Source organism: Engraulis encrasicolus, chromosome 5 (genome assembly GCF_034702125.1).
Source record: "Engraulis encrasicolus isolate BLACKSEA-1 chromosome 5, IST_EnEncr_1.0, whole genome shotgun sequence".
Lineage (NCBI taxonomy): Eukaryota > Metazoa > Chordata > Actinopteri > Clupeiformes > Engraulidae > Engraulis > Engraulis encrasicolus.
The window spans coordinates 3,780,222-3,800,144 of NC_085861.1; the positions used below are offsets into that span (position 1 = coordinate 3,780,222).

At 43.3% G+C, this 19,923-nt stretch overlaps 1 protein-coding gene across 2 annotated transcripts; it reads left to right on the forward strand.

Annotated features, from left to right (window-relative positions):
• Nucleotides 1-252: 252 nt before the first annotated feature.
• Nucleotides 253-14,607, forward strand: dbf4 (DBF4-CDC7 kinase regulatory subunit). 2 transcript variants are annotated; one of them, XM_063197939.1, is made up of 11 exons: nt 253-364; nt 1,214-1,298; nt 2,760-2,945; nt 4,848-4,968; nt 5,110-5,189; nt 5,786-5,834; nt 6,008-6,053; nt 8,579-8,689; nt 8,974-9,082; nt 12,263-12,378; nt 12,791-14,607. In XM_063197939.1, the coding sequence occupies exons 1-11, from the start codon at nt 324-326 to the stop codon at nt 14,214-14,216; spliced, it is 2,370 nt and encodes a 789-aa protein (XP_063054009.1). In that variant the 5' UTR covers nt 253-323; the 3' UTR covers nt 14,217-14,607. The 2 variants fall into 2 exon arrangements, with proteins under 2 accessions (XP_063054009.1, XP_063054010.1); XM_063197940.1 differs by lacking the exon at nt 253-364 and adding an exon at nt 961-1,057.
• Nucleotides 14,608-19,923: the final 5,316 nt, after the last annotated feature.

Sequence of the window (19,923 nt, forward strand, 5' to 3'; positions counted from 1 at the left end):
CCACTACAGCTGACATGGTGGATACATTTCTCGAATTCAGGACGGCACATTCCATTCTATTGCGCCAGGGCTAAAAACTAAATAACTGCACTAACAATGTCTTAGACTAATCCGAATTCACTTTATGTATATTACACATACTACACTATTCCGTTTTAAGTTAATCTTGTGTTTTACAGTCATTACAGCGTGGGTGTCAATCTTTTTGGCGAAACTGTAACGCACCAACCCAGAGAAACATTGTGGATGGAACGTTGTCGTCGTTTAGTTACTGGAAGCGCGGGAAGGATGAGCAAACTTTTGGGTGAAATGAAAACATAGAAATGAAAACAGTAGGCCTGCATTACAACCGTAACAAAACTAGGTATGTGTTTTGTTTATACATGTCATTGTTCTTAGTTTATTACTTGTGAGTTTGTAGTTGTTTGCTCTAACTTAAAGGACCATGGCATGCCTTGGTTTACGTTACTTTTCAAAGATTCCCTGATTGACGCTCCCAACCCAGGACGCTCCCCTTTCATCTCGCTCCCACTAGCCAGACTAATCGGTACCACCGCCATATGACGGAGCTAGTTATGTTGTTGATGTTAGTTTTTTGTTTCTAACCCTAACCCTAACCCTAACCTTAACCCTAAACCTAACCCTAACCCTAACCCTAACCCTAAATTGCTTGTATGTGGCAGTATATGATAATACGTGAAATATAATCGGGTGGGACTACACGTCCGGGAGTGATAGAAACACCTGGGACCGCACGTCCGGGAGCGATCTCAGTTGGGAGTCTCCATCCCCCACCGCTTTTCAAACCTGTAAATCTTAGCTTGCAATGGCTAGCAACTTTGTTGATAGGAAACACCTCCCGAGCCCCGAAGCTATTTCCTGTTGTTTAAAAGGGTCAGTTTTAAACGGTCAGTGAGTGTCAGTCACTCGCCAGCTGCTTCGGTGTTATGTCTGTTGTACCATTCACAACATCATGCAGTTGCGGCACTCACAATAATTTAAGTCTTTTTAAGCGTTTTGCTACTCCAGCACATTTGGGAAAGTGCAAAATGAATAGGTAGGGATATAATGTGCCAGATAATGAGTCTTATTTCTTGTATCGTAAATATATTTTGGGTTGTTGAAATCTAGTTTCGTAGTCGTATGTCGTGATATCTTGTCCGATGTGTTTTTGTTTGTTTCATAAAAAGCGTAACATATTTTCTCCCCGCAGGCTTACGGGTAAAGTGTTCTACCTTGACTTGCCACCAAACAAACGAAACTCGAAACTCGAAAATGACATCAAAACGCTTGGAGGGGTGAGTAGCGAGTGCATGTTGCTATTCCGTTTAATGCATATTGATGGGCAGCAATTCCAAAGAACTGCAAATAATCACATTCATTGGTGTTACGTGTGGGTGTAAAAAGCAAGCCTTTGGTGACAGCTTGATGAGCTTGGTTGAGTTTGGGAGTGAAATGCCTGGGCCATTTGCATCAAATCAAATGGATGAGGTCTTGAATGTTTTGTTTGGATTTGGTGGGGGTTGTTTGGGTTGTGTGGGCTTCCTTTGGTTGTTTGTTTTTGAAACGCATTGATGAATGGGTGCTGATGGTGGTTGTGATGGTGATGTCTTTAACGCACTGTATACCTGCTAGTTGAGCCATACAATGCCATCATCTCTTAAAGGGACAGTTTGGTCAATTTCAACATGCAGTTGTAATGCTCACACTGCCCTGGACTTGTCAGTGCCTGAGATTTTTTTTTCTTCTTCTTCAGCCGTTTCCGAGATCCTGGTCATTGTAATGGGGGCAGCTCCTTGTTTACATTTCAAAAAAACATTTTTATTTATACCCAAAAACATCCAAAAGGTTATAAAACATCAGCAGACAACTAGCAAACAGCAGTACCTTTTGGGAAAATATTTGGAGTTGGCCTATGTTTCATTTTTTTAAAATGTAAACAATCGCTGCCCCCATTAGAATTGCTCATATCTCAGAAAGGGCTGAGCCGAAAAATGTGGCATCACCAGGTACTGATAAGTCAAGGGTAGCGCGAGCAATACAACCGCATGTTGAAATTGACCAAACTGTCCCTTTAATCCATTTTCTGTTCAAATGTTGGGGTGTTGGATGAAAACAACTCTAGTGTCAGTAGTCAGTCACACAATGGCAACAAATCAGCTTAAACTGTGATTGTGGTTGGTGTGAGTGCATAACTGCTATTAGATTGTTTGTTTTCTCATGTTGTTCACCAGTTACAAGGAAAACACACAGTTGTCATGACATTACAGACAGTCTTGCATAACAGATTCAAACACAAGCCAGTAATAAGGGCTCTGCATGAAGGGGTTAAACAAAACAAAAAAGAAGCGAAATAAATGTCCACTGCTATTCAAGCCACCTGCTTTCAATGCAAATTACATGTACGGTACCGTGTGTGTGTGTGTGTGTGTGTGTGTTTGTGTGTGTGTGTGTGTGTGTGTGTGTGTGTGTGTGTGTGTGTGTGTGTGTGTGTGTCGACTCTACTTAACCCTGTGCTAATATGCTTCAAATAATAACAAAAAAACCTACAAGGCATTTCCACTTATTCTTTTGTGTAATTGATTGAATGTATAATTGCCTGTGCAGTGCACTTTGTACCTGCATGTGGTGTATGCTATTATTATGTCCTCGATCGTAAGTCACTTTGGATATAAGCGTCAACTAAGTCAGCGAAGCGTAATGTAATGTTGTAATAATAATGTAATACTGTAACGTCTCTGGTGTGCTGCCTCCTGTAGACGGTTGAGAAGTTCTTCAGTAAGGACATCCGCTACCTGGTCAGCAGTAAGCCTGAGGCTCGCTATGTGCACCGGCTGGCCCAGGAGTCTCCGGTGCCCAGCCCAGAGTCGGGGGTCAGCTCCCCTCGGCCCGGCAGCAGCAAAGACAGACCCCGCGGCAGCAGCTCCCACGGACACCCAGACACTGTAAGTACACTATGCTACAGGTGTGTGTGTGTGTGTGTGTCTGAGTGTGTGTGTGTGTGTGTGTGTGTCTGAGTGTGTGTGTGTGTGTTGCTACTCAACCTGACGTCTGAACAAACAAAACAAACCGCCATTCACCCATGACTATGGACAATGATATTGTATATCGGCTCAACCCTAAACAAGAGTTAGCACAGAAGTGTTTGAGCAGCCTCCAATGTGCAACTCAAGTAAAGATATACAGTTGAGGACGATATTATTAGCCCCCCTCCTAAAATTAGACATATCTCTTCTTTGATCATTAAGAATGATCATTTTCAATAAATGTATGTTATTCTGGAAACGAATACACCATGGAGATAGTATCCAATAAGTTAAATTTGGACTTTTCCGTTTTCACAATGAGTTAAAACAAAAAAGTGTAAAAATGGCAAGGACAAAATTATTAGCCCCCTTATCATTAATAGTCAATACAGTGCAATTTATGAACAAAAATTGACACCAGGCACTTTGATTAGTTGTTAACTATGTTGGCACATGTCCTACCAAGGATTTTGGCCCATTTTTTCATTGCAAATAGTTAAGCTGGTCCAAATTGCATGGATGTTGAGGATGGACATTCATTTTCAGCACTCTTCAAATACTATCTGAAGGATTGAGGTCTGAACCACTCCAAGACCATGGTTTTAGTATCCTTGAAGAACATTTGAACTATTTTGGATGCAAGTTTTGGGTTATTATCTTATTGAAAGGTCCAGTGAAGAGCTTCGCTCCCTCTATGAGCGTATTTTTGCAGGTCACTTTCCACATTCTATCATAATTTTCAGTTTTTATGGTGCCGTACACCCAAACAAGGTTTCCTGTGGCTGAGGCTGCCACAGAATGATGCATCCACCACCATGTTTAATTGTGGAACCATCTTATAACGATTCAAGGCCTATCCCTTTCTTCACCTGACAAAAGCAGAATTCATGCATCAAAGCAGGTGCAATTGAATATCATCAGATGAAAGCAGAGACGTTCAAAACTCATTTTTGACTTTCAAATGTTCACAGGCAAAGCTCAATAACACTCTGATATGCACTGCCTTTAGTAAAGGGGTTCTTCTGTGATGATGGCCCCAAAGCCCAATATGATGACAAGCCCTAACAACTGTCTTTCTTGGGGGGGACACCCCCAGGGGAGGCCAGGTCAATAACAATCATCTAGGCAGGTGTCCAATGCTTCTTTTGTCTAATGAGGCCAAGCAGTTTCCACAGGTACACACAGTGGTGGGGCATCACGTTTAGTGTGTTATTCAGCCTCAGACACAGGGAGTCTGGGTCTGAATCTGGATTGCTGGGTCTTCCAACAACATTGTAACCCAAAGTATACATTTAGATTAGTTCAGAGGTTCTTCAAGGACACTAAAACCATGATATTGGAATCACCCGCTCATAGTCCAGTCCTCAATCCCACTGAGAGTCTGTGGTTAATGTCTATGCTCAGCATCCATGCGATTTGGACCAGCTAGAACACTTTGCAGTGAAGAAATGGGCCAGAATCCCTAGTGGGGCATGTGCCAACCTAGGTAGCAACTTATCAGAGCCTGTTGTCAGTTTTGGTTCATAAATGGCGCCATATTAACTATTAATGATCAGGGGGCTAATAATTTTGTCCTTGTCATTTTTGCCCTTTTTTGTTTAAACTCATTGAAACAATAGAAAAAGCCAAATTCAACTCATTGAACATTATCTCCATCAGTGTATTTGTTTCCAGAATAACAGAAATGGTTAATAATGGTCATTCTTACTGAGAAATCAAGAGAAATGTCTAATTTCAGGAGGGGGGCTAATAATATCGTCCTCAACTGTAGATAATCAAACACACACACACACACACATTCTCTCTCTGTGTGTTTGGCAGGCGCAGGTGAGTCGTGGGAAGGCGCTGGTTGAGAAGGTTGTGAAGGAGCAGGAGCGCTTCCAGATGAACAAGATGTTCTCCGACGCCCTCGAGTGGGGAGTCAAAATACTGTACGCGGAAGGTATGTCTCTTTTGTTCAAGACGTGAAAGTTTGATCCTTTACCTGGCATAATTTGACAGTGTTGCATGGGGGGCTTACTTGGTGTTAGCAGCAAAGGGGTTGTTGTAATAGTGGGTTTTTGTTTTGTTTTTTAATCTTCAGATTTAATGGCATATATCGAGAAGAGGAGGCCCATCATTTCTGCACAGAAGAAGGCAACCACTGTGGCAGCCAAAAAGGCGGTAAGTCCAGTTCCTTCTAGTGAGGCGACACCTTCAGCATTGCTTCTTGTCAGGCCAGAAGCAATACATATATTGTTTCTGAGCTTCGGAGAAATTGGTAACTCCACCCACTTTGTTGGGAAGTAATCCGCTTTGAGCAGCTCCAAGGTAGTGGCGTGTTGAAGGCAGTGACGTGTTTTAACCCATTGACGCCTAAGGCACCTGCAAAAAAGGGTGCTGAATGCCTGAGCCCTTTTTAAGAAAAGCTGCCCTCAGCCTATAAAAACCTAAATATCTCAGCTTCTGAAGCACATAAAAATATGCACAAGTTGCATTTAAACGCTAAGATCCTCATCTTTCATTAGAATGTGTTCATTCATCTCAAACAGAGATATTGAATGAAGTTGTCTGAAATCTCATGTGCCTGAATGTTGCGGAATGCAGCTCCAGGTGCCAGGGCGAATGTTGCGCAACGTAACATCAGGCATCAATGGGTTAAGCAGAGACGTTCTATTGGGACTATTGTTTTGACCAAATTGAGATGGAATGATACCTTGATACCTGGCATGACACCTCTCTGCCCGATGAGTAATCTGATAAATTGCCTCTTCCTGCAGGTCAAAGTAACACCTGGTGGAAGGACTTCCTCTCAAAAACACAATGGTGGTGAGTGTCATAGTGATGTTTCAGAGATGACATGTGAGGGATGCTCAGATTTTTTTTTGTGCGTTTTTGATTTAAAATAACAGCTATGTACTGTATGTCATGTTTAATGTGTTTTGGTTTAAAGTAACGGACATGTATGTCATGTTTAATGTGTTTTATTTTTGTTTGTGTAGTCAGGAGGATTAGTAAGCCGTTTGTGAAAGTGGAGGATGCAAGTCGGTAAGTGCACTGTGGCAACACGACACTGCTAAGTGCAACACTACACTGCTCTCAATTTATTCTTACAATATTGCTGTAATCCCAAAAGATGGTGATTTTCAATGGGAAATTTCCTATGATTTACATGAAAGTTTAGAAAAAATATGCATTTGCATTTAGAAAATGGGAAGGGGGTAGTATTCTTAGGTCCAGCTGAAAAAAATTGGGAACCACGGCTATAATCAGCAGTTTCCAACAATCACAGATTGAAGAGTGTGTTGCCAGGGGTGCGCAGACAGGGATTGTTTACAAACGGGAAACCCATGTATACACAGTGGGGTATGAACGAATCTCATCCCGCATGATCTCCGCTTAAAGCATCCCGGCATCTGGGCCAGCGTCCATATGGCACAGATGCTGTACTGTACCGCACACCAAGCATTCAGAGGGCGAGCTAGTGCATCTGCAGGGCTGATAGTATTCAGGCTCCATGCCTGATTTCAGACTTGACAGAGTTTGCAAAAATAAATTGATAATAATTAGCCATTAGGTTATTCTTATTTCAGAAAGTGTTACAGGTTCAGGGTTTTCTTCTACTATCAGGCTTGAATAATGGTCATACACGGGCTATTAAATGTTTGAAAAATGTGTCAAAATAGGCCTACGTTATGTCACTATGCAGTATCTTGTCGTCGTTGTTGGAGCAGGGGAAAAAGTTCAGGCTCAGGATTTTTTTTTCACTATCACCCCTGTATCTGGGATGTGGGAATGTTCCTGTAGAAGTAGGACAATGTCACCACCACCAGATTGCCTACCAGGTTGGACTTGGAAAACTCCCCCTTAGGGATCTCTCTGAGAACTCCCAGAAATGGGTTTGACGTCACCTGACAGGGCAGCTTTTGTGGAGTCTTTTTTTGGTTTTCGTCTCGTGAAAATCTTTCTGTGCCAACAGAGAACCCGTTTCACTGTTTATAGAAGGGGATAATTATTCAGCAGATGTGATTGGGATTTTGCTTTCTTAACCTTGTTTAACATTTTTGTGAGTGGGTTTTAAGTTGGTCTCCTACCTATACATGGGTTCTAAATTTTTGTTTTTTCCTGACTGCGCGAAACTAGCTGCGCACAACTCAACCTCTGATTTTTTGGTTCTCGTGAATATCTTTCTGTGCCAACAGAGAACCCGTTTCACTGTTTATAGAAGGGGATAATTATTCAGCAGATGTGATTGGGATTTTGCTTTCTTAACCTTGTTTAACATTTTTGTGAGTGGGTTTTAAGTTGGTCTCCTACCTATACATGGGTTCTAAATTTTTGTTTTTTCCTGACTGCGCGAAACTAGCTGCGCACAACTCAACCTCTGATTGTTGGAAACTGCTGTCGTTCAAAAAATTAGCTCACGTGGTTGGCTGCCAGTGTCTTGCCCCTCACAACACTGTGTTGATAAACAAAAAAAACATATATATCAAACCCAACTTGTGGTTATTGTTTTTATGATGGTATCACATGAAATAGAACACTGATATGGGCAGTCACGGTAAGGGCGCCAGACTTGTAACCCAAAGGCTGCCGCTTTGACTCCCGACCCGCCAGTTTGGTGGAGGGAGTCATTCTCTCCCCCATCCTCCTCCATGACTGAAGTACCCTGTGCATAGTACCGTCCCACCGCACTGCTCCCTTTTGGGAGACATTTGGAGCCGCCCCGTTGCAAGGTTCAGGCATGAATGCAATTTCGTTGTGTGCAGTGTTTACTTGTGTGCTGTGTAGTGCTGTGTCACATTGACTTATGGGAGTTGGAGTTTCCCAGGAAGGGTTTCACTTCACTCCCGTCTACGTGTCTAGCTCTGGGTTTGTGGTCAGAGCAGCAGCTGCTGCTGAGGCACACTAGATGGCTCTGTTTGGTAGCTGGCTCTTCTGACACACGCTGCCTGGGGGTGCCCTCTTGGTTTTCATTTATTTATTTTGGACTTGTGTATTTGGGACAGTCGTGTCGTAATGGTTTTGCCTGGTTACCGCCAGACCCAAGCACAAGTGAGATGAGGTCTGGAGATCAGCCTACTGTAAATCCCGTAGGCATAGGGGGTGTGAGGTTTACGATTGACGATGGCCTCTAAATGTGTAATGTATCACCAGTCCTATGTGTCTTTTACATACCTGTAAAGGGACACTGTGTGAGATTTGTAGTTGTTTATTTCCAGAATTCATGCTGCCCATTCACTAATGTTACCTTTTTCATGAATACTTACCACCACCGTCAAAATCTAAGTATTCATTATGACAGGAAAATTTGCACTTTTCATACATGAAAAGGGGGATCTTCTCCATGGTACGCCATTTTGAATTTCCAGAAATAGCCATTTTTAGCTGCAAAAATGACTTAACTTGGCCCATACAAGAAAATATTAGCTTCTTACTTAGTAAACTTTCATGAGAAGGTCAAATTTGGCTATAGGTAACACAGTTTCAATGAGCAGCATAGTTGCAGTACCCTTTTTGACCATTTCCCGCACAGTGTCCCTTTAATTCATTATTTATTTCTTTATGTTTAGGCGCTTCAAGCCTCTGTACCTGCACATGGCCAACATGCCCGCGTGTAACTTCAGCTCCGCCCCTCCGGCCAGCCCTTTCTACCAAGAGGAGAGGAAGCCCAACACACACATGTGAGAACACTCATACACACACACACACACACATACACACACACACACACACCGAAATTAGAAAGCTAATGTTTTGGTAGCCAAAGGGAAGCATTTGTTCATTAGTGTTTGTTTGTGAATGCATTTTTTTTTGTGAGCAAAATTCAATATTTGATGTGATTACAAAGGTAAACCTCAAAAGTAATTAACGTGGTGTGTGTGTGTGTGTGTGTGTGTCTTTGTGTGTGTATGGTGGTGCGTGCACGTGTGTGTCTTTGTTTGTGTGTGTGTGCTTGCGTGCGTAGGCCAGAGAAGCCTGGTGGTAAGGGTAAGCAGAGGAGGCTAGAGGGGCGGGAGAAGAGGAAGAATGGCTTCTGTGAGTGCTGTGCAGTCAACTATGACAAGCTGCAGGCGGTAAGTCATCTTCAACCAAAACATTGTTTTTATTTTATTGTGTTCGTAGTACGGCTCTTGGAGGACTTCATAAAATTTGATGTGGCCCCTCGAATGAAAAAGGTTTCACATCCCTGGTTTGAAAACTGTCATATCATAGAATGAGTTGAAAGGGGTCACATTTTCATATTTAGTCCTAAAAGTGTGCAAATTTCTACACATTTCACGCGGGCCAATGGGGGGTGGGGGGGATGGAGATTCACGCGGCGTAAATGCGAAACGGCCAAACAATGGGTAAAGTGTGACATTGGCACATGGAGAAACTATAGGCCTACATTTCAGCCATTTATGTTTTCAGAAATTACATAAGATTTCACCCATGACATGTATAGTGGTAGGCCTACATTGTCATTTATTTAAAACATGCAGCGCAGTGAATCATTTCTGTTTGCAACACACTTTTCATTCGTGCCTCATGCAGGGGTCCATCCCATGCAGAGGTCGCGTTAACCGACAAATGTCCGTCATTGACGGATTTTTTTGAAGGATGACGGAAAATTCTGAAGCCTGTCCGTCATTTTGACGGATCAATATTCAGGGTGATGATAAATAAATCACAAGTTTAAATAGGCCTACGCCTCTATCGAGTAGAGCAAATATGCATTTCAATTAGACATAGTTATCAGCGCAGATAATTTCATGCTACTATCGTTTGCCTTTCTCCCTCTCTCCCTGCTTGTTATAGCCTACCATGCGCCGCAGCTGGGCTGTGCGGCTGGCTGCAGCAGAGCGCGCGCCTCTGCACTTGCTCAAAATAATGAATTAAAATAACTAAGACTTCGACTTTAAGATTCAGAACTATTTGTAGACCTAAGCCTACATTTACCGACTATCTGATTTTCTGCCAATGACGAAGTTGTCCCTCTATCGCCCTTCATAGAAGCATTCTTTCATAACTCCTCGCTTGAAACATAAACAAATATGCGAATAGCACGTTTGCTAGCCAGAACCTTCACTCAAAGGCAACGCAGGTCTAAAACGGCTTCAGAACATTAACTAATAAAAACGACGGATATTCAAGAACCAAAATATTACCAGGCAACGCAACTTACAACTTGGCAAACGTTGCCAGAAACGGCTAACCTTCTCTCATTTCGATAGCTGGTTCACCCATTATAGGCGATATATTTTTTATTCAGACAACTTTACCGCGCTCCCAGAGGCAACATATAACCCGATGGGGCTATGTAGGCTATGGAGAGGTTCCCTTTACCGTCGCTGACATTTTTCAACAAAGTTTTGCGAAATCTGGTCGTCTTCCTGTTGTAGGCTTCAGTGCCTTTATCTACTGTCTAGGCTACACCTTTCTGCTTCAAGACGGCTTTCCTTTCCATCGTGCATGTGAAGTCCAACGCGAATATTATTTAACACTGCGCCTTTGTATTACAATCGGTGCATTAATCAGAGCAAATCGAGTGACTGACAGCTGTTGGATAAAGCCCTGCACGCGTCTTTTAAAAAAGTGCTTGTGGTGACCATAGCGCTGAACACTGAATCAGACGCGCGCCATGAGAGATATCTGCAGCTTTTTAAACAATGCAATGAGGGAGGCAGAGAGAGAAAGTGGACAGCAAAATTGACTCCATCCTCGAAGTTGGAGAATGAATGTCGAGTGAAAGGGGGTGTATTCACAGCGGTTTACTCTCAATTGGCCGCAATTGCGCATGTGTTGTTCTCGGTGCGGGGTCGCGACCCCCACATTGAGAAACTAGGTGGCGAATTTATTTTAAAAAAAAAAATAGGCGATGACGGATTTTTTTCGACCCAGTCCGTCAAAATGACGGACTGTGAAAAAGTCTAGCGCAACCTCTGATCCAATGATTAAAAAAAATAAATAGGAGCACAGATAAGAATTTAGGAGCACTGTGATGTTAACGCACAAACAAAAATGGTCTAAGAGAGTATGCTATGCCTTTTCCCCAACACACATAGACGTACACATTCTAAATGAGGGGTGCTGGTCACAGGGCCAGTTTTTCAAAATTCCTCCCATAAAAGGGTAAAAGGCTGAACAACATTACACATTTATGTCTATACACATTCATTACTCATTAATTTCTATATGCAGCCCGATGTCTCCTCTGCTGTGTCAATGAAGGCCTGTTGCCTAACTCATTATCATACAACTGTAAAACAAAGCCTGGCTGGGGAGTGTCAGTAAACTCATCCCAACTGAGCTTCTCTCAAGGTTTTTTATTGCTCCCAAACCCGAGTTAACTACAACAACTTGACTAGGCTTTTGATCCCTCTGTCTTTCAAGCAATGGTTTTCTCTATAGGATGTATTTACTCCAGGAGGAAAATGCGAAGGAAATCGTTTTTCAAATCGTTTTATAGAAAATGGAAACCGTTGAAAAAAAAGTTTAAAAAAAATATATATATATTCATTATTATTATTATTATTTTACATTTTCGAAACTTTGGCGGCCAAATTTAAACTATGGTGGTGCGCCATAGTTTCCTTAATGTATGGGAAACACTGGTCTATGCACTGCCGCCTTGTGGACACAGGAGGGAAGTACAATTTAAGTAATGTGTTCCAGACAGACAGACAAACATACCCTGTTGTAGAGATGCTAGGACACATCTAAAAAGGGCACACCTTGCATCAAGTGTCTTCATTTGCATAGATGCGTTTCGGTGTGTGTGAAACGCATCTGCACAGATAAAGACACTTTATGCAAAGTGTTTTTATTTTTCTGTTGCACTGTCAAATGAGCCAATAAACTAAACTAAACTAAGTTTTGAAAGGTTCTTAAATTATGGTCAGACTTAGCTCCAGTTGTGGCTGTTGATAAGGTCTACCAAAGATTCCAAGGCACACTGCTGGTGAAGTTAAAAAGCCTTTAATTAAACGGGCTGACCCGTTGCGACTACTGTCTTCTTCAGAGCCTAAACACTAACTAATTCCCAAGTCCCTATAACAGGGAGAAGGCTCAGGTAATCAAGTAGGACTACGTGGCAGGTGCATAGACTCAACCTATCAGTCAGTTAGTGGTGCACCATGTCACACATAAAAACATCACACACAAGTTAAAAACAATTATACTTCTTATGAGGACTGAAGTAATCACTTCATAAGGGCTACAAAGAACAGTTTTGAAAGGTGCCTGAATTCTGCCCTCTGTTCTCTCTCCAACAGCATGTGAAGGGTGAGCGCCACCAGAGCTTTGTAGCGGCTGGCCACCATTACCAGAGGCTGGATGCCCTCATAGCAACGCTGCCCTGGGCCTTCGCACAGGACCCACCACCACACAGGTACACTTAAACAGAAAACATACACACACACAGGGACACAGGCACACAGGTACATTTAAACAGAAACATACACACACACACAGGGACACAGGCACACAGGTACATTTAAACAGAAACATACACAAACATGCATTATCTAAGAGTGATGCAGAGCACTTTTTTGGAATAATTAAATGGATACCGTATTTTATTTTTGTATTTACTTTATAAAGATGCTATACTGTAACTATGCGTCTTTAGAGGTGGGATCTTATAAAAACTAAACTGAACATAATGGCCATCATAACTTCAGATTAAAAATCATGTTTGAAATCAGGAAATCTTGTTGTAAGAGTTGGCACTTTTGAGCCCCAAATAATCAACCAAAATAAGTTTGCAAAGTATTTAATGCATTTCTGTTTTCTTCTCACAGGGACAAGCTCAGTGTTTCCACGCTGCTCACTTGTGCTCCAGTCACCAGTCACCGAGCAGAGGAAGCGGGAGGCAACGGAAAAGAGATCCGCATGAAAAAAAGAGTAAGACGACAGGAGAGCCAAACTCCTCCCGGCGCCGATGTTGTTGCCGCTGCATCGTGTTCATCATCCCACCGGAAGCGAGGCAGGGGATCTCCTAGCCGCCCGACGCACAGAGACTCGACAGGCGAGGCGGCGGCGACCCCGGCGGACGCTCCGGAGACGTCTGTGAGCAACCTGGCGTCGTACGTGTGGGGCTCGTGCCCCTCGCTGTGGAGGGTGATGAGCGGCTCCCCGCCTCTCCGCTCGGACGCTGCTCCTCAGGCCTTCCTCACGGCCCCGACTGAGGTGACGGACTGCAGTACTACGCAGCATACGCAGCGTGACATGGGCAGGGCGTTCCAGCGAGTTTACGGGAACAAAAGGCGCACGCCGTCGGGCAGTGGCACCAACTCGCCTGTCTCTCCTGGCTTTTTGCTGAGATCGCCGGGAGCAGAGGCGTTTGATAGGCTGCTACAACACCAGGACTCGCCGGTCGCCCGGACGACGGCGACGCAGAACAAGTCCGCCCGTACCACACTGCGGCGGCAGACCTCGGTACAGAAAAACACTGTAGTGCACAGAGACACAGAGCTGCACATTGCAGAGGAAAAGTCTGCAGACCTCACGAAACAGGAGTCTGCATTCGACAGGCTCTTCAACACAGTACACGACCACAGCACACTTGATAGACAGAACTCATATGAGGACCACAGGTTACCGGGCAAACCGGTAGACTCCCACACAACACCAAGGCAGCAACAGGCGACGCACTACGTCAAACGTGTCAGCAGCACACCACCAGGACCTTCCTCCTCAAAGGAGGACCCTGCTGCACACACCACACAGACCCTGCCGTGTCGAACTGTCAGCCCTCCCTCCTCCTCCTCCTCAAAGCGCTTCCCCAAAAGGATAAAGAGGAGGTCATCGGGGCACTTCATCACAGACCAGGACCCTCCCCGTCCCGGACAAACACTAGTGCAACATGTCACAGACAGCCCCAACCCAGAGACGAGAGATGACAACAACGACAACGAGGACGTGCATTCAGAGTCGGGGGAGTGTAGTAGAGCTTCCCTCAGGCGTGTACTGCGGAGGAGGGTCAGGCCGGACCGGAGCTGGAAGAGAGGCCGGTGTGACGTCTCGCTGGGCCCGCCAACCAGCACTCCTCACGGGCAGGCAGCGGCAGCAGAGGAGGAGGAGGAGGAGGAGGGGATGACCCTCATGGGGCTCTTCAGAGACGATGATGATGAAGAGTACGTTGACGATAAACAGATTCTTCTAAAGCTCTTCCAAGATGACCAAGACTCTGATATGCAGGAAGACTTCCTTGGTTTTGACCTTTGAAAAGGCATGGGGGGAGGTGTGGGTGTGTGCGTGCGTGCATGCGTGCGTGCGTGCGTGTGTGTGTGTGTGTGTGTGTGTGTGCGCTGTAAGGGCAGCTAGGATTGTCTGTGGTGGAAGTGAAACTGAAACCTATTCCTTATTTCAGTTGCCATACTCAAAGCGTATGCGAAGTCCAGTTGTATTCTTTTCCCCTTTGAATGGATTCTAATCCATTGAATGGAATGAAGTAGATCAACGAAATGATGTACTGTGTTCTAACAGACAGATTGTCCTTGTTGACAGATGTTGAAATGTTGACAGATTCTGCACATGTGCAATGTACCAGAATGTAGTGTGACTGGAAGAGGAGGAGGAGGGGAACTCCTCTAAAGCATCCTGGGAAAAAAATAAATCAAACTATATTTGTTATGAAATGTGTTTTGCCAGTCATTTTAGGTCACGGACGTGCTAGTCATTGGTTTCAGAGAGAGGGACATTTTGGAGAGACAACTTTAAAGGAGAATTCTGTCCATTTTCCCAACATATCTTATCTGTTGGAGCCACAGGAAATTGGCCAAAGGGAAAACTGTGAGGATTGGTTCATGCGGACTGCACAAAGTTAGCCAATTGCGCTGATTTTCATCAAAGCGAGGGGGCTATCTAGCCTGATTATCATCAACTTTCAAATCTCTTCGAGACTTGGTCTGACCAAGAGCATAACAATTAACATTTCCCAAAGGCATGGTTGACCCGCCTTCCTTGGTTTGCTAATGGTTTCTCGATTCCCAAAAAAGTGGGAGGAGTTCCAGATTTTTTCAGGAACTCAGAAAGTACTTGAATTACTCTTGAGCTGACTAGCAGCAGCACTGAAGGTGTTGTGTCACTAGGAGGGCGCGGCCTGGCTAGGAGCTATCAAAAAATCGTTTAACCTTCTCTGAAGCTCTTAACGTGTATCAAAGTGCTTTGGAGTGAATTGGCCATGGTTGCAATGGCTTTACAATTCAATTCAGTGGCAAACCTTACCATTAGTATAGATAGCACACACATGATACATTTGGAGATTTCAGAAATGGCGCATTTACGTCTCTCATCTTCCGTATAAGCAGTGTAAGTAGGCTGCTGTTCCACTGTACCTCCCTCACGTCTTAAAGCGATGGTTCGGAGTAGAATCACCCTAATGCCATTTGAACCGTGACACCCATCCACCTCTACACCCGAAGTGTTTTCTGCCGCAGGCTTACATCAACAGAGTTGCCGTGTTATTCGATGTTTATTCCGGATAGCTTGACTCAAGCGCATATGGATCCTGAGCACCGTCTCCAAACTTTCCCCACAAAAATAACATGTCATGACACCAAACTTCTACAGTATAACAAATGTGGTTTGTACTCACAAAAAGATGAATTTGAAACTTTGTACATAGTCCAGGAGTTTATTAGTAACAACACACGAGACGATTAGCTTTTCTGCTGCTAAACATCCGTCGACGTCACTTCCGGAAGTTTATTGTAAGGTTTGCGTTTTAGTCCACAGCCAGGATATATGCACGAGTGTGGCATCGTCTTCTATTTATTAAACGTGGTAAAATTTAAATCCGAAGTGGTTAATTTCTAGTTGTAGCGCAAGCTGTCTTTTTGAGTTTTCCGCCTTCCGGACTCACGTGTATTTGTTTCCATCAACAAAGTCCCAGCTGGAGGAAGTGACGTTGACGGATGTTTAGCAGCAGAAAAGCTAATCGTCTCGTGTGTTGTTACTAATAAACTCCTGGACTATGTACAAAGTTTCAAATTCATCTTTTTGTGAGTACAAACCACATTTGTTATACTGTAGAAGTTTGGTGTCATGACATGTTATTTTTGTGGGGAAAGTTTGGAGACGGTGCCCAGTATCCATATGCGCTTGAGTCAAGCTATCCGGAATAAACATCGAATAACACGGCAACTCTGTTGATGTAAGCCTGCGGCAGAAAACACTTCGGGTGTAAAGGTGGATGGGTGTCACGGTTCAAATGGCATTAGGGTGATTCTACTCCGAACCATCGCTTTAAGTCATTAGGCTCGTTCGTGACGAAGCAGTAAGATTTTTGCTAGGCAGTGGGCATGAGCACTTTGCCAGTTTGATGCATTCTGGTTAGAACTGCCTAGCAAAAATCTTACTGCTTCGTCACGAACGAGCCTATTGGTTCCCAAACTGGAGGTCGGGACCCCTAGTGGGGTCATGGAGGTACTGCAGGGGGTCGCAGAAAGAAGGTGACTTGAATGAAAATACTCTCAAGTGCAAAAGGGGTTTGGGAACTGACAAGTCATTGGAAACCGATAATCAGAAAGAGGACTGTGTTGTCATCTGATGTACTTTCATCTGATGTAATTTGTTGTGTAATGCTTGCAATGCTTCTTTAGTGTTGCTCAGAGGATATGATGCGTTTGTATTGTCACCAAAAAAAAGCCTCAGACGTCTCATGTATGCAGCCCCCCCCCCCCCAAGTGCCCACACAGAGTAAAAATAGCTTGCCCTGCACATCCATTCTCTGTGTAAGACATCAGACCAACCTTATGGTAAATTCAGGAACGCCAAGCAGTTCACTAAATTGGTGGGGGAAAAAAAGAATGCATTTACAGTTTTTCTCGATTGCTTCCACACAATTTCTGGTACTTCACACACAATTCTCGGAACACCTCACTCATTTCCCAACTCCCCGAACCAATGTCACTGAACAATAAGCACAATTCCTTCTTTACACTCACATTTCAGTTTTAAAACACACTCTTTTCAAACCGCTACACACAATTTTCTGGATTACACACAATTTTCATGAAGGAAATCCCTGGTTGTCGCATTGAAAACACGGTCATTCAAAATACTAAAATCAACTACCATACTATGTTCACTTCCTCATCATCATCATCTTCATACCTGTTTACAATCTGAAATCATCACCCCATAAGGACACACATTGCATGTGATATTGATGAAAACATGAGTGGATGCAGTGAGAAAACACATTTGTTTAGTTTTTGAACTCCAAAATATGTTATACAAGAGATCACTTTCATGTGGTTACCCAATATTTTACAATAAATTAGTGCATTTTTTTTATATGGCAGAAAAATATGTTAAATATATTTTTGCCACACATCTGTCTACGAGTCTAAAATCAATATTTCAGTATTTTACTACAGAAAAATAGCCTCTTCAGTAAATAACACTGAAGAAAATAAGTTTCTTTCTGCTGTGTGTCAAGTTGAGTATAGAGTTTTACCTTGTGCATATTAGTGTTCAATGGTTCACATAAGAGTGCATTAAAATGACTGCTTGTGTGTGTATTTTGAGAACAAAATTGCCTTTTTAAAGGAGAGTACATTGTTTTGAGTGGGGGGTTGTGCCCGTTGTGTGTGAGTTTTGTGGATTTGTGTGTAGAGTTTTGAGAATTGGAGAAATGATTCCGAAAATTGTGTGTAAGCTATCGAGAAAAACTGTAACACGAAGCATATAGTAGGTCTGGTGCAGTAGCCCCATGCAGTGGTTGCCACTGACCTGGAAAATGTGTGCTACAATTTAAAATCCAAATTGTGTTGGAAGTGGGATTTCCTTGCACGCCATCCCTGTAGCAGTTGATAGTAATCAACGTGATAGCAGAGGACATATCCTTTGCACTGTACAGGATGGCAGAGGACATATCCTTTGCACTATACTGGATGTGTTCAATTAAAGCCAATGTGAAACTCCTCAACCTGAAATAACAAGGAAATGGAGAAACAAAACTAAATGTTTTATAAAGGAAACGGAGCTCTGATGTTTTGCAGAGATTGTGTCTATGTGTGCGTTCAATTGTGTGACCTTGTGTCCTCTACTTGTGCTTGTGGCCTCATACCAGGAAGAAATACGTTGTGATGACATCACTGACAACAGCATTATATTTCAATATCTTGCAAAAGCTCAATTGTAAAGTCATTTTCTCATTTGCAAACTGGGTGGAGAATGAACAGGCTGACTAGGCTGACAGTGCGGAAACTTCATTGTTTTTTCTCCACTGAGGCGGGGCATCAGCAAAACGTGTGGCCACAAGCACAAGGGAGGACGTAAGGTTAGCCTGATTATCAGGTTGGCAGGAAAAGTATTGCAAAGCAAAATAAATGCTTGAATAAATTGAACAACTAATGTACACCAAAAAAAAATAATAAAAAAATACTCCCAATGGTTAAATAGGGAGTTGGATCGGCAGTGTGAAATATCAATACTCTAAAAGATGAGGTCATTTGGGTGCTAGGGACGACAGCTAATTACCAATCTTACAGGTTGAACGAAGAAATTGACAATTGATAATAAACATTGTTTATTGTGCTTTATTTTCATGTGAATGATCTTGAGTTTTAGTCACATCATTTAATAAATAAAAAAACCCATTTGAGTTGTTGAGGGCAAGTATTTCAGAAGGGAAAAGTTAGTAATGGACTGTCAACAGTTGCAGTCAGAGCCGGAGGGCAGTCATGGGTAAGCGGTTAGGGCGTCAGACTTGTAGCCCAAAGGTTGACGGTTCGACTCCCGAGCCACCAGGTTGGTGGGGGGAGTAATTAACCAGTGCTCTCCCCCATTCTCCTCCATGACTGAGGTACCCTGAGCATGGTATCGTCCTGCCGCACTGGTCCCTTTCGGGCGCCATTGGTGGCTGACCCCTTGCACGGGCCAGGCATAAATGCAATTTCGTTGTGTGCAGTGTTCACGTTTGTGCTGTGGAGTGCTGTGTCACAATGACAATGGGAGTTGGAGTTTCCCAGTTGGGCTTTCATTTCATTAACGCACAGGGTAGTTCTTGCTGCAGCCTATGGACTCCCCTGATTCTGACATTTCAGAATTGTGACCACTGCAGATGCAATATTGAAAACGTAAACTGTTGAGTTGAGTAGCCTACAGTTGGTAGATATGTTAGAGACCGTCTACAGCTTGTAATTATGACACTATGTCATTTTGATGTGAAATTTGCCCTGCGGGAAGGCCCACAGCAGAGTGTAGCCTAGGGCCCCCAGGCCATCTTAATCCGGCCCTGGTTGTGTAGTCACTGGTGTTGGGCACCTCAGAACCTGGCTTGCATTATTTCAATACTTCTACTGTCAGAATGTGCAGTCTTCTGTTCTGACATGTTTTAAATCCTATGAGCAAGTAAGGGGTAACTTGCACACCTTTGATGCCGATGCAATAGTGTAGCCTACTTTTATTGCACATTTAGAAAATAAATAAAAGTGCTACCCAAGTGAACAGTGCAAACGTTTCAGTCCCACTCAGACCATCCTTTTGCATTCTTTTGTGGAAAAGATCCACCTTTTCATGTATGAAAAGTGCTATTTTCCCAGTCATAATGATTACTTTGAATTTGATGGTTGTGGTGAGTAGACTATTAATGAAAAAGGTAACATTTTGTGAAAGGGCAGCATTAATTCTGGAAACTGCTACAAATATACACATATACACAGTGCGCCTTTAAGGCAGATAGTGTTATTAGATAGAGCCTTTGCACTGAAAATAAAGGTGTGTCCCTGACCTTTCTCATTTAACCAGGCAATGGCAGCAGATTGCCCAAACCAATAATGTGGTAATTGAAAAAAAAAATCTCATTTAGAAACACCATATCTGGTGACTGGTCCTTGATAATGTTTTGATGAGAGTTGTGGACCATGCGCACTAGGATGTAGCCTTCTTTCCGTAAAATTGACTTTGTAATGGAAAACACTGC

What these genes read in the sequence shown, in the direction of transcription:
- dbf4 (XM_063197939.1), top strand. Translation starts at nt 324, where the DNA reads ATGAAAACAGTAGGCCTGCATTACAACCGTAACAAAACTAG. An exon ending in CTGTGGCAGCCAAAAAGGCG is followed by an intron (nt 5,190 to 5,785) that starts GTAAGTCCAGTT and finishes CTCTTCCTGCAG; the next exon opens with GTCAAAGTAACACCTGGTGG. An exon ending in AAAGTGGAGGATGCAAGTCG is followed by an intron (nt 6,054 to 8,578) that starts GTAAGTGCACTG and finishes CTTTATGTTTAG; the next exon opens with GCGCTTCAAGCCTCTGTACC.